At 37.4% G+C, this 13,533-nt stretch overlaps 1 protein-coding gene across 7 annotated transcripts in view; it reads left to right on the plus strand.

Annotated features, from left to right (window-relative positions):
* The window catches only part of CEP135 (centrosomal protein 135), a 186,990-nt gene that overhangs the window by 103,861 nt on the left and 69,596 nt on the right, over window positions 1–13,533 (plus strand). For 2 of the 7 annotated variants that reach the window (XM_074396162.1, XM_074396160.1), the window contains exon 25: window positions 2,656–11,721. In XM_074396162.1, coding sequence (XP_074252263.1) covers window positions 2,656–2,758 — 103 coding nt within the window. In that variant the 3' untranslated portion in view covers window positions 2,759–11,721. Of the gene's footprint in view, window positions 1–2,655; window positions 11,724–13,533 lie in introns of those variants that run through there. The other 5 variants (XR_012516838.1, XM_074396161.1, XM_039468549.2 and 2 more) reach the window with 5 other exon arrangements.

Raw genomic sequence — 13,533 nt, forward strand, 5'->3', positions numbered from 1 at the left:
GGAATGAGACCTGGTTTAAGAATTAAAACCGAAGTCTAACTTGCAAATCAGTTGCCAAGTTACTTGTTTTCCATTACTCTTTCCTACTGTATTAATACCATAGACATCTGCATTCCTGAGATTTCATTCTCAAATAGTGGTCAAATTGCATGTTAGATCAGTTTTTGAGTTATTCTTACCTATTTACATCAAAACTTTTTAGTGATGTGCTGTTTGAAGTATAGAGACAATTTGCTATGAAATAAATAAATATGATTTCAAAAAAAGGCCTGGTGTGTTGGCTCGTGCCTGCAATCCCAGCACTTTGGGAGGCCAAGGCAGGTGGATTTATTTGAGCCCATGAGTTTGAAATCAGTGTGAGCAACATGGCGAAATACCATCTCTACAAAAATATTTTGAAAATACTCTGGGGCATGGTGATGGGTGCCTGTAGGCTCAGCTACTCAGGAGGCTGAGGTGGAAGGATTGATTGAGCTCAGGAGGTCGAGGCTGCAATGAGCTGTGCTCGTGCCACTGCCCTACATCCTGGGTAACAGTGAGACCCTGTCTCAAAAACCAAACAAATAGAAAAGTAAGTCTTAGGTAGCAGCAGTGACGTGAAGCAGGATTGTTAATTTCTTATAATTGAGAAGATTTAGTTTTCTAGTGCTAAACTGTACATATATAATGATTTGTATTTCTTAATGATAACTTAAAATCTCTGCAAATCAAAAGGTCCTAAATCAAGCTATTGCCTAGGGTTATAGACCTCTCCACAATTCCTCCCCTTCTTCCTTGCCCCTAGCCCCCGATGAAACCTTGAGCCTCATGACCATATCTTTCCTGCACCTTACCATCCAACTACACCATGCATTCTCAATGGTGCAGTATCACCCCCCATCCTCCAAGGAAAAAAATTATTTCTTGGGGATAGGGGATAGAGGTGGCAAAAAATTTTTGGTAGTATAAGTTAGTAGAATAGTTTATGTCCCTCCAAAGGGCCACAGGACATAAGGAGTGTATTAAAATTTCACGGGGTGGAGGGATAATCTGGGGAGGAAAAAGTCTATGAGAGAGTAATAATAAACAAATCTTGAAAAGCATTGAACTAATTAGAAATCCCAGATACTGAATAACTCAAGGCAGAAAGAGTCTAGGCCAGAGACTCTGAATAGCCCACAAAGGATATGGCAACATAATCCCCATTCTGGGTGGGGACAGACCCAGACACAGGGAAGGAAAGCATGAAAGAGAAAATAGATTATTTCCAATCTGACTTTTGAGGCAGAAAGATGGGAGAGGGCAAGATATATGTGCAAGATGATATGGTAGGCCTGGCATGGTGGTTCATGCCTGTAATCCCAGCACTTTGGGAGTCTGAGGCAGTAGGATCACTTGAGGCCAGGAGTTCAAGACCAGCCTGGGCAACATAGTGTGACTCCTATCTCTAAAATATTTTTAAAATTAGCTGGGCATGAAGGTGTGCACCTGTAGTCCCAGCTCCTCAGGAGGATAAGGTGGGAGGATCGCTTGAGGCCAGGAGTTTGAGCTATGATTGTGCCACTGCACTTGAGCCTGGGCAACAGAGCAAGCCCCTATTTAAAAAAAAAAAAAAAGCATAGGAGAAGAACAAGTAAACCTAGCTGTGGGGAACATCAAAGTATAGGCAAGAGAAAAGAATCCAGTAACAGAACTAAGGAGAGGCCATCTAGGTAGAAAGAGAACCAGGAGATACAGTGCCACGAAAACCAAGGGTGGTTATTAGCACCAAGTACCATAGAAAGGTCTAGCATGTAGGCATTTAATTAAACAGGTTTGTTGAAATTTTTTTAAGGATAGAGAAGAAAATTAAATTCATCTGTAAGCTCTACCCTCCATAGTCACCATTAGCCTTTTTGAGTTTAACATCTCGCCATCTCGTGTTTGTGTGTGTCTCTCTATGTGTTCAGTTGGTATCCTATTTATTTTCACTATATATATAAATAAATATATTATATATATATTATATATATATTTTATATATATAATATATATAAATATTTTATATATAATATGTATATTCACTATATATTATATATAGTGAATATATATAAATTATAAATATATAGTGAATATATGTATTTATATAGTGAATATATATATTTATATATAGTGAATATATATATTATATTCACTATAATATATATAATATATATAAGTGAATATATATAAATATATATATAAATTTTATATATTACACAAAATTTATGTGTGTATATATAGTATATATAAATTGTATATAATTTATATATATAAACTTGTATTTATAGGTATATAAATATAAATATATGTGTATATATACACATATATTTTTATATATCTGTATATGCATATATGTGTATATATACACACATATATAGTAAGCATTTTGCCTCTAAGGTATTATTTTAATGACAGCCTGCTATTCTGACATGGTTATAACATAATTGCTTTGAACAATCTCTTATAGTACATATTCTTTTAATTGAACTCTTTTGTCCACTACTTAAAAATCGTACAAAGACATAGGATTCAAGTTTAATAGTAATACTAATTAAGTAATTTATAACAAATTAGCTATACTCTTATATTTGTATGCCACTTTTTGATTTTTCCTGATGCTTCCATATATCACTCTTGTTTGATCTTTACTAATAGAGAACGAGCAATCCAAGAGATGCGTCGACATGGTCTTCCTACACCACCCCTTAGTTCTACTCTGAGGTCTCCTTCACATTCTCCTGAACATATCAATGTGTAATTATCAGAAAGGTACGTATGTAACACCAAGGACAGGCAAAACTAATCTGTGGTTGTAAAAATTCAGAAAGTAGTTTTCTACATCAGGAAATGGAAGATTGCCTGAAAAGACATTCAGGAGAACTTCCTGGAGTAATGGAAAACTTCTGTATCTTGGTGATAGTACTTCTGTGGGTTATATACAATTGTAAAAATTTATAGAACTGACCATTTACAGTGTATGCATTTTTTTTTTTAAAGACATCGGGTCTTGGCTAGACACACTGGCCTACACCTGTTATCCCAGCACTTTCGGAGGCAAAGGCTGGAGGATCACCTGAGGCTAGGAGTTTGAAACAAGCCTGGGCAACATAGTGAGACCCCCATCTCTACAAGAAATACAAAAATTAGCCAGGCATGGTGGCACACACCTCTAGTCCCAGCTATCAGCTACTGGCCCAGGCATAGGGCAGACACGGAGGCAGGAGGATGGCTTGAGCTCAGAAGGTTGAGGCTGCAGTGAGCTATGATTACACCACTACACTCCAGTCTGCATGAGTAAGCAAGCCCCTATCTCCCCCGCCCAAAAAAAGACAGGGTTCTCACTATCTTGCCTGGGCTGGCCTCAAACTCACGGGCTCAAGCAGTCCTCCCACCTCAGCCTCTTGAGTAGCTGGGACTATAGGCTGGTCCATGCATTTTATTGCATGTAAATTATACCCAAATTTAAAAAGAGAAGACATCTACAGCATAATGTTAAATAACAGTATGAGCTATCACAGGGTATTATTTGATGAAGGGCCAAATTCAAGCTACAAGTAATAGGTAGTAAAAGTGTAGACAAAGCATAGAAACAGGAGTGCACATGGCACAGTAGTCCCAGCCTGGCAGGAAGGGCAGGTTGTAGGGGAATAATGAGGGAAAAAGAAGTGAAACGGATGGATCTCTGGATATATGTATGTTCAAGCTCTAGTAGATAATGGCAAAACCGTTTTCCAAAGTAGTTGTAAAGAGCTAGGACGCATTTGACTGAGGAAGGGTCAAAGGGTTGTGCTAATTCACTGGAGATGGGAATGAATGGGAAAGAAACATGAGTCAGACTCAGGCTTTGACAGGTAGTAACTGTGAAAAATGCATACTCATTGACAGAAATAGTTATGCCAGTCTTGTTTAAATTGATGCATTTCTTTGCTTCTTTTAATAGAAATATATGGAAGATAATTAAACATTTCCTCTGACTCAGAATCCCCATTGTGAACATTAGTTATGTGCTATTCTTTAACATACTGATGCCCTCATGTTTGTAGGGCCTAGGTTTAAATGATTCCTGATTGCTCTGCTTTTGCTTTTGTGTTTGATTAAGGCATTTATTTTTCTCCTTTACTTTGAGGACCACTTCTCAGTGTTCACTGTAGTCACTGTGTCCTTCAGTTGCTGTTTTGTTTTAATGTGATCAAGTGGTGGTTCACCTTCTTGTTACAAAGCCTTGGAAGAGTGTGACAGGCATTTTCTCATGTTTGATTTACAGCTGCAGTTTAGATCAGGGGTTGGTTGGTAAACTAGGATCTGCAAGCCAAATCCATACCACTGCCTATTTCTGTAAATTAAGCTTTATTGGCACACAGCCACACCCATTTGTTAGCAGATTGTCCAAGACTGCTTTTCTGCAGTGGCAGAGTTGAGTAGTTGCAATAGACCCTGTGGCCCACAAATCTAAAATATTTACTTCCTGTCTCTTCACATCCTGTAGCTCTGGAAAAACTCAACTCTAGACCTGTGAGAAAATAAGAGTGAAAAGCAAAAAATTCCTTGGTTTTATGAAAATAGGCTTGACCTTCTAGAGTCCTTGAAAGAGTATTGGGGGCTCCCAGGGACCCCAGACGACACTTTAAGAACCGCTGATACAGAACGTAGATTCCAGCAATCCCTGAAGCTGTGATGAATTAGACACTGCTTTTGTTTCTTATTGCATTTTATTTTTTTTTAGAGCCAGGGTCTCACTCTGTCACCCAGGCTGTAAGGATGTGGCATGATCATAGCTCACTGAAACCTCAAACTCCTGGGCTCAAGCAATCCTCCCACCTCAGCCTCCTGAAACTGGGACTATGGGCACACCACCACACCCATCACCACTATCTAATTCTAAGATTTTTTTTATCACCCCAAACAGAAATTCTGTATCCATTAAACAATAACTCTAATCCCCAGGCCTCACCTTCCCAGCTCCTAGTAACTTCAAATCTACTTTTCTGATATCTATGAATTTGCCTATTTTCAATTTTCATGTAAGTGAAATCATTTGTTCTTTTATGTCTGGCTTATTCCACTTAGAATAATATTTTCCAGGTTCATCCATATTGTAGGATATGCCACATTTTTAAAATCCTTTCATCAAGACACCTGGGTCGTTTCTACCATATGGTTATTGTGAATAATGCTGCTGTAAGCATTGTTGTGCAAATATCTGTTTTAGTCCTTATTTTCAAATCTTTCGGTATATACCTAAGACTAGAACTGCTAGGTCATATGGCAATTCTGTCAGACTTTTTGAGGAACTGCCAAACTGTTTTCCACGTGCTGTACCATTTTACATTTTCACCAGCAATGCATGAGGGTTCTCGTTCTTCACATCCTCACCAACACTTGTTATTTTCCATTTTTGAAAATTACAATGATTCTAGTCCATGCGGAGTAGAAAAGTTTTATAACCATTAACAAACTTATAATTTATAACTTTGTAATAATTTACAATTAATTTTTGAAGTATATTAATGAGATTGTTATTTACTAGTCTATTTCTACTCATGTATTCTGAATATTGTCACCAAAACTAATTTTAAGGGATTTCCCTAAGCACTCAGAAATGAATTGCTCAAGGAAAAAAAAAGAATTGCTCAACTATAAAATGGCATCTCAAATTAGTGTTTCTCTGATAGTTAAAATATACAATCCAATTTTTATTCTTTCTTTTTTGACTATCATATCTAATACATGCTATTTGAGACAGGAAAAACCAGAAGGGTTTTTCCTATTCTCAGACACCACTCAGCACCACTTCAGACACCAGATTCTCCAGCAGACACCAATTGATCTCAATTTCAACATTTAACTCAATTCTGACATTATCTGCCTGGAGATACCGTCAGATCCCACAGATTAAGAGTTCAGTCACACAGATCCCTTCCCCTTGATGCTAATCGCAAGCCTCAGGTTGTGATTTGTGCGTCTAACTGAAGAGGTTTCCACAACACCCTCATCACATTCTATTAATTTGCTAGAGCAGCTCACAGAACTCAAGGAAACATTTTACATTTACCTGATTATTGAAAAGGCTATTACAAAGGATACAGATTAACAGGCAAGTGGAAGGGATGTGTAGGGCAGATTGTCAGGGAAGCAGCTCAAAGCTTCTGTGCCCTCTCAAGGCACACCACCCTCCAAGCATCACCAAGTGTTAAGCTGTCTGGAAGGTTCCCGAATCCAGTTTTTGGAGGTTTTATGCAGGTATCACCAAGTAAGCATGATCAATCAAATTATTAGTCATTGGTGATCAACACAACCTTCAGCCCCTCTCCTTTCCCTGGTGGTTGAGGTGTGGGAATTGAACAGCCCAATTCTCTAGTCAGGCATTGGTCTTTCTGATGACCGGCCCCCATCCTGAAGCTATCTAGGGGTCCCCAGCCACCAGTCGTCTCATTAACTTGCAAAAGACACACTTAGCACTCTGGAGATTACAAGGAGCTGTGTGCCACGAAACAGGGGCAGAGACCCAATATATACAGTCATGCATTGCTTAACAACACAGGATATGTTCTGAGAAATTTGTTTAGGTGATATCATTGTGCAAATGTCATAGAATGTATGTACTTATACAAAGATGGTATATGCCTACTGCATACCCAGGCTATATGGTATAGCCTCTTGCTCCTAGGCTATAAATCTGTACAGCATGTTACTGTACTCAATACTGTAAGCTTTTGTAACACAATGGTATTTGTGCATCTAAACACAGAAAATGTACAGTAAAAACACAGTTTAAAAGATAACAAATGATACTCCTATATAGGGAACTTACCACAAATGGATCTTGCAGGACTGGAAGTTGCTCTGGGTGAGTAAGTGAGTGAGTGGTGAGCGAATGTGATGGTCTAGGACATTACTGTTCACTGCTATAGACTTTATAAACGCTGTACACTTAGCTATACTAAATTTATTTTAAAAATTTTCTTCAACAATTAACCTTAGCTTACTATAACTTTTTTCCTTTATAAACTTTTTTTAACTTTTTGACCCTTTCATAATGATACTTAGCTTAAAACACAAACGTATTTCATAGCTGTACAGAAATGTTTTTTCTTTTTATTCTTATTCTATAAACCTTTTTCTATTTATAAAATTAATTTTTGTTTTACTTTTTAAAGTTGTTTGCTAAAAGCAATGACGCATATATCCTAAGCCCACATAGAGTCAGGATCATCAATATCACTGTCTCCTGTCTCTACATTGTGTCCCACTGAAAGATATTCAGGGGCAGTAACCTTACGGAGCTGTCATCTCCTGTGATAACAGTGCCTTCTTCTGGAATACTTCCTGAAGGACCTGCCTGAGGCTGTTTTATAGTTAAACAGAAATTTTCATTTTAATCTTATGGGACCACAATCTTTTTTTTTTTTTTTTTGAGACGGAGTTTCGCTCTTGTTACCCAGGCTGGAGTGCAATGGCGCGATCTCGGCTCACCGCAACCTCTGCCTCCTGGGTTCAAGCAATTCTCCTGCCTCAGCCCCCTGAGTAGCTGGGATTACAGGCACATGCCACCATGCCCAGCTGATTTTTTGTATTTTTAGTAGAGACGGGGTTTCACCATGTTGACCAAGATGGTTTCGATCTCTTGACGTGATCCATCCGCCTCGGCCTCCCAAAGTGCTAGGATTACAGGCTTGAGCCACTGCACCCGACCAGGACCACAATCTTTTATGCAGTCTGTCATTAACCAAAATATCATTATGGAACATATTTCTGTTTTGTTGTTTTTTGTTTTTTGTTTTAAGAGACAAGGTGTCGCTCTGTTGCCCAGACTGGAGTGGTGCAGTGCACCATCAGAGCTCACTGCAGCCTTGAACTCTAGGCTCAAGCAGTCTCCCACCTTGGCATCCTGAGTACCTGGGACTACAGGTGTGTGTACCACACCCAGCTAATGTTTGCATTTTTTTATAGATATGGGTCTTACTGTGTTGTCCAGACTGGTCCTGAACTCCTGGGTTCAAGTGATCCTGCCTCAGCCTCCCAAAGTGCTGGAATTACAGGCATGAGCCACTGTACTCCACCTGTATGTCTTATTATAATGCAATACCACACAGACTCACTGAGGAAACATAAAATAAAGAGATATATTAATAAGGAAGCAAAAATCACTTTTTTAAACAAAAGTGTAAACCCGGCAGGGTAGCTCACACCTGTAATCCCAGCATTTTGGGAGGCCACAGTGCGAGGATCACTTGAGCTTAGGAGTTTGAGACTATCCTGAACAACATAGTAAGACTTCATCTCTACTTAATACCATAAAACTGAGCTGGGCATGGTGATGTGCACCTGTAGCCCCCGCTACTCTGGAGGCAGAAGCAGAAGGATCACTTGAACACAGGAGATCAAGACTGCAGTGAACTGTGATCGCACCACTGCACTCCAGCCTGGGCAACACAGCAAGACCCGGTCTCTAAATAAATAAGTAAATGAATAAAATAAAGTACAATGAATAAAACTGTATTTGAACTTTAAGAAGTAGAACAGTACTTCTTAAATATAACTGGATTTGGGGCACAGAGTTTTATTAGAGTCCATAATTTCATTTAAAACATTATTAAATTTTACTTTTTTATGAATATGTTGAATAACTTTATGATTTTTCTCTTAACCCACTTTTCAATTTTCCCCCTTTCAGAATGGCTTTGAATGAGTTCTCATGTGGATTTTCAAAAGAACAGAACAGTAGTGAAATATTTGAAGTACTTGTTTTTGAAAATCATGAACATGGACACAAATTCTACCTCTGCCAACTTGTATTTAAATCAGTGAATATTTATGTTAAAAAGTTTGGTTTAAAAGAACTATATATGTATATTTTCATATATATGATAGAACAAGAATATGTATTAATAGTGCTTAACTCATGTTATATCTATATTTTTATTATTCCTGAATGAAATTACTCAAAGTATGTTTATACTGTGAATTGATATAATGTATTATTCACATGCTTTAATAATTTGTTTCTTAATAAGCCATGACGTATGTATGTAAATATTCTTAACAGTACTTGTTTTTAGTTTTCATGCCTATGTTTAACCCATATCTTAATGTATTCACAAAGAATTGTCAACTTCATTGCTGTGCTGTCATGCTTAACTTTTTCTTCTTAAAATTATTCATAGATTTACTGTCGTCAAGGGGAAGGTATTCAGGTCTAGTCTTATAATAGCAGAGGTCTTGGTAAAATAATGATTACTATATATAATGTGTTATTGCCAACTAAAAGAACTGTGATGAGAAAGATACCTTTATATACTATGTAAAATATTGTTTTAACTATCATCATATGGGCTGTTTACAGAACACAAATTCTATCAAAATCAAACTAAAAGCTTTATGCAGAGTTTTGTATAAAGCAATAGAACAGAAATTTGGGACATTTTTCTAGTAAATAAAATTCCTCAGTTTATTAATCTAAGATTTCAAAGTATAAAAGTATATGGGGTAGGCCAGGCATGTTTGCTCACGCCTGTAATCCCAGCAGTTTGGGAGGCCAAGGCGGGTGGATCACCTGAGGTCAGGAGTTCGAGACCAGCCTGGCCAACATGGTGAAACCCCTTCTTTACTAAAAATACAAAAATTAGCCAAGCATGGTGGCAGGCACCTGTAATCCCAGCTACTCAGGAAGCTGAGGCAGGAGAATCACTTGAACCCAGGAGGCGGAGGTTATGGTGAGCTAAGATAGCACCATTGCATTCCAGCCTGGGGGACGGAGTAAGACTCCATCTCGAAAAAAAGTACATGGGGTAAATACAGTAAAACATTTTGTTAAATTGCAATATATATTCAGTGATACTACTCTTTTTCTTCTAAACCTGTGTGTTGTAATTTACCAGTTTTCCAGAATGGCATTTTAACACTGAACTGTGGCATATACATGGAAAGCAGCTTCTTACAATTAATTTTCAAAGTTGTAATTTTAAAGAATTTAGGCGTATACCTATATTAATGAAACAACAGAAGTACAAAATGGAATGTCAGCTACAAAAATTCATCGTGTTTGAACCATAGACATTTGAAAAAAATCCTCTTAACATATTTTGTTGTGATTGAAAATGTAAAAACTAACATAGGAAAATGAAAGATCAGTTACTTATGATATATTTTGTTCCCTCTTGTGGTTTAATAAAGTGGAGTTTTTGTGTGTGTGTGTGTGTGTGTGTGTGTGTGTGTGTGTGTGTGTGTGTGTGTATACAACTGGGGGTGGGCAGTGCTCTTTTTCTAAAACTAATATGCCTTATATATCTGAATTATGCCCTTTTTAGTGTGTATTTGGATGTGGGCTGGTTTGCTTTTCTGCCACCTTTGTAATTTTATGTATCCCAACTCCTTTGTGTGAATTCATGTATGATAGCAAAATATAAGAGACATGGGACTGTTCGCAATACCATATGGAAATCTTTTAATAAATATATGTAAATAAAAAATATTTGTCCCCACCTTTTCCCCCAAAGCAACAGCAAGACATTTTGTTAGATATTTTATTTTTAATGTTTTCTATAATTTAAAAATGTGTAACCTGCCAAATTGTTGTTTTTATAACCATGGTTTTTTTTTGAAAAACAATTTTATCTTAAAATACTGAATGTTCTGACCTTTTATAGATGTTTTTAATTTTGTTTCAAATAATTTTAAATTATGGAGCTTGACCTAGATTTGCCAATAAACTTTCTAGCCAATTTATTTTCTCTTTCTTACAAATAAGGTTTTTATAATTTTATATTACCGATATTCTTAAGTCTAAAATTAAATAAAATTTATTCAAATTAAACTTTATCGTGGTGGGATATGGGTAAATCCCTGAACATAAGTGCCAGGCACCTTTCTTAAGTGACTTTTGTTTCCAGTTAGTTCAAAATAGTAACAAAGTCAAAGTTTTTGTTTTCTATCCACAAAATGGTTAAACGTGTGTATGTGTAAATATATGCTCTTCTCACTTGGAAATGCTCTTTGTCGAGCACATTAACTCCTATTAAACTATGACAACTGTTACCCTACCTTACTGTAATTCGTCATCCAAGTGGTCTCATTCTTCTTTCCCCAATTCTTTTTTTTTTTTTTTTTTTTTAAAGAATAAAGAAGAGGAAGAAAGAGAAAGAGGAAGAGGGAGAGAGAATGGGGGTATTGCTTTGTTGCCCGGGCTAGAATGCAGTCTAAATATGGGTATGCCTATAATTGTCCTTAATAATGGAGACATGAAAGAAAATGAGGGAAGAGAGTAACAAACAAGGAGCCAACCAACATTTCGTTTAAACTTCTAAGTTGATATGATGTGGTACTGATAAGAGTGTATATTTTGTGTAAAGTGGAGAGTTCTATAAATGTTAATTACGTTTACTTGTTCCAGATCTGAGTTCAAGTCCTGGATATCGTTGTTAATTTTCTGTCTCATTGATCTGTCTAATATTAATGTTGAAGTCTCCCACTATTATTGTGTGGGAGTCTAAGTCTCTTTATAAGGGTGTTCCTGTATTGGGTGCGTGTATATTTAGGACCTTTAACTCTTCTTGTTGTTGCATTGATTCTTTTATCATTATATAATGTCCTTCTTTGCTTCTTTTGATCTTTGTTGCTTTAAATACTATTTTATCAGAGGCAAAAATTGTAACTTCTGCTTTTTATTTATTTATTTTTGCTCTCTGGTTGGTTGGTAAGTCTCTCTCCATCCCTTGTTTTGAGTCTTTGTGTATCCTTGAATGTGAGATGGGTCTGGATGCAGCATACAGTTTTAGTTTTTTGTCCAAATTGCCTGTCTTTGAATTGAGGAATTTAGTCAATTTAAATTTAGAATTAATAATGATATATGTGAGTTTAATACTGTCATTTAATATTAGCTGGCTATTTTGCCCATTAGTTGATATAAATTCTTCATTATACTGATGTTCTTTACTTTTTGGTATTTTTTAGAAAGGCTGATACTGTTTGTTCCTTTCTATGTGTAGTGGTTCTTTCAGAAGCTCTTGTAAAGCAGGCCTGGTGGTGATGAATTCTCTGAGTGCTTGCTTGTTCACAAAAAACTTTATTTTTCCTTCACTTATGAAGCTTAGTTTGGCTGGATGTGAAATTCTTGGTTGAAAGTTCTTTTCTTTAAGGATGTTGAATATTGGTCCCCACTCTCTTCTGGCTTGTAGGGTTTCTGCTGAGAGATCTGCTGTGAGTCTGATAGGCTTCCCTTTGTGGGTAACCTGACCTTTCTCTCTGGCTGCCCTTAGTATTTTCTCCTTCATTTCAACCCTGGTGAATCTGATGATTATGTGCCTTGGAGTTGCTCTTCTTGAGGAATATCTCTGTGGTGTTCTCTGTATTACCTGGAGTTGAATATTATCCTGCCTTACTAAGTTGGGAAAATTTTCCTGAATAATATCCTGAAGCATATTTTCCAGCTTGGATTCATTCTCTTCGTCACACTCAGGTACACCTATCAAGCGTAGATTAGGTCTTTTCACATAGTCCCATATTTCTTGGAGACTTTGCTCATTCCTTTTTATCCTTTTTTCTCTAATCTTGTCTTCTTGTTTTATTTCATTGAGTTGGTCTTCGACCTCTGATATCCTTTCTTCTGCTTGATCAATTCGGCTGTTAAAACTTGTGCATACTTCACGTAGTTCTCGTATTGTGTTTTTCAGCTCCATCAATTCACTTATTTTCCTCTCTAAATTTTGTATTCTTGTTGACATTTCGTCAAACCTTTTTTCAAAGTTCTTAGTTTCTTTAGATTGTGTTAGAACAAGTTCTTTTAATTCACAGAAGTTTCTTATTATCCACGTTTTGAAGCCTGCTTCTGTAATTGGAACACACTCGTTCTCCATCAAGCCTTGTTTCGTTGCTGATGAGGAACTGGGATCCCCTGCTGAGGAAGAGGCGTTTTGATCTTGGGTATTCTCAGCCTTTTTTGGCTGTTTTCTTCTCTTCGCTGTAGATTTATCCATCTGTGGTCTTTATAATTACCGTCTTTGCAATTGGGTTTCTGAGTGGACGTCCAACTCACCGATTCTCAGCGCCGAAATCTGAGCAACCCACTGCGCCGACCAAATCAGCGGCGTTAGGATTGATGGTGCTTTTCTGACTCTGCACCAAGAACCGACGCTCCGAGGCGCCGGCAAAACCGCCTCGCCGGTCACAAGAGTCGCGCTGGCGACCCGTGGGGCTCCTCCACTGGGAATCTCCTGGTGCGTGAGCAACAAGAATTCATGTGAAGGTGTGGCGTCCTCTCGTTCTTTGCGTTTTCAGTGGGAGCTACAATCCCGAGCTGCTAGTGATCAGCCATCTTGGATCTCTCTCTCCCCAATTCTTAGAAGATTTTAGTAAGTGGTTTACTATTGACCATTAATTCTGTCATCAGTCTTTTTATGTCAGTATCTTCTTGGGCCAATGGTTATGGACCATACCTGCAGATTGTAGTTATCTGGAGAATTTTAATGAAAAACTGATGTCTGAACCTCTACAGGAGACCAAATACATCAGAAATTCTGCAGTTGAAGTGTGGTCTTT

Source organism: Saimiri boliviensis, chromosome 3 (genome assembly GCF_048565385.1).
Source record: "Saimiri boliviensis isolate mSaiBol1 chromosome 3, mSaiBol1.pri, whole genome shotgun sequence".
NCBI classification, from domain to species: domain Eukaryota; kingdom Metazoa; phylum Chordata; class Mammalia; order Primates; family Cebidae; genus Saimiri; species Saimiri boliviensis.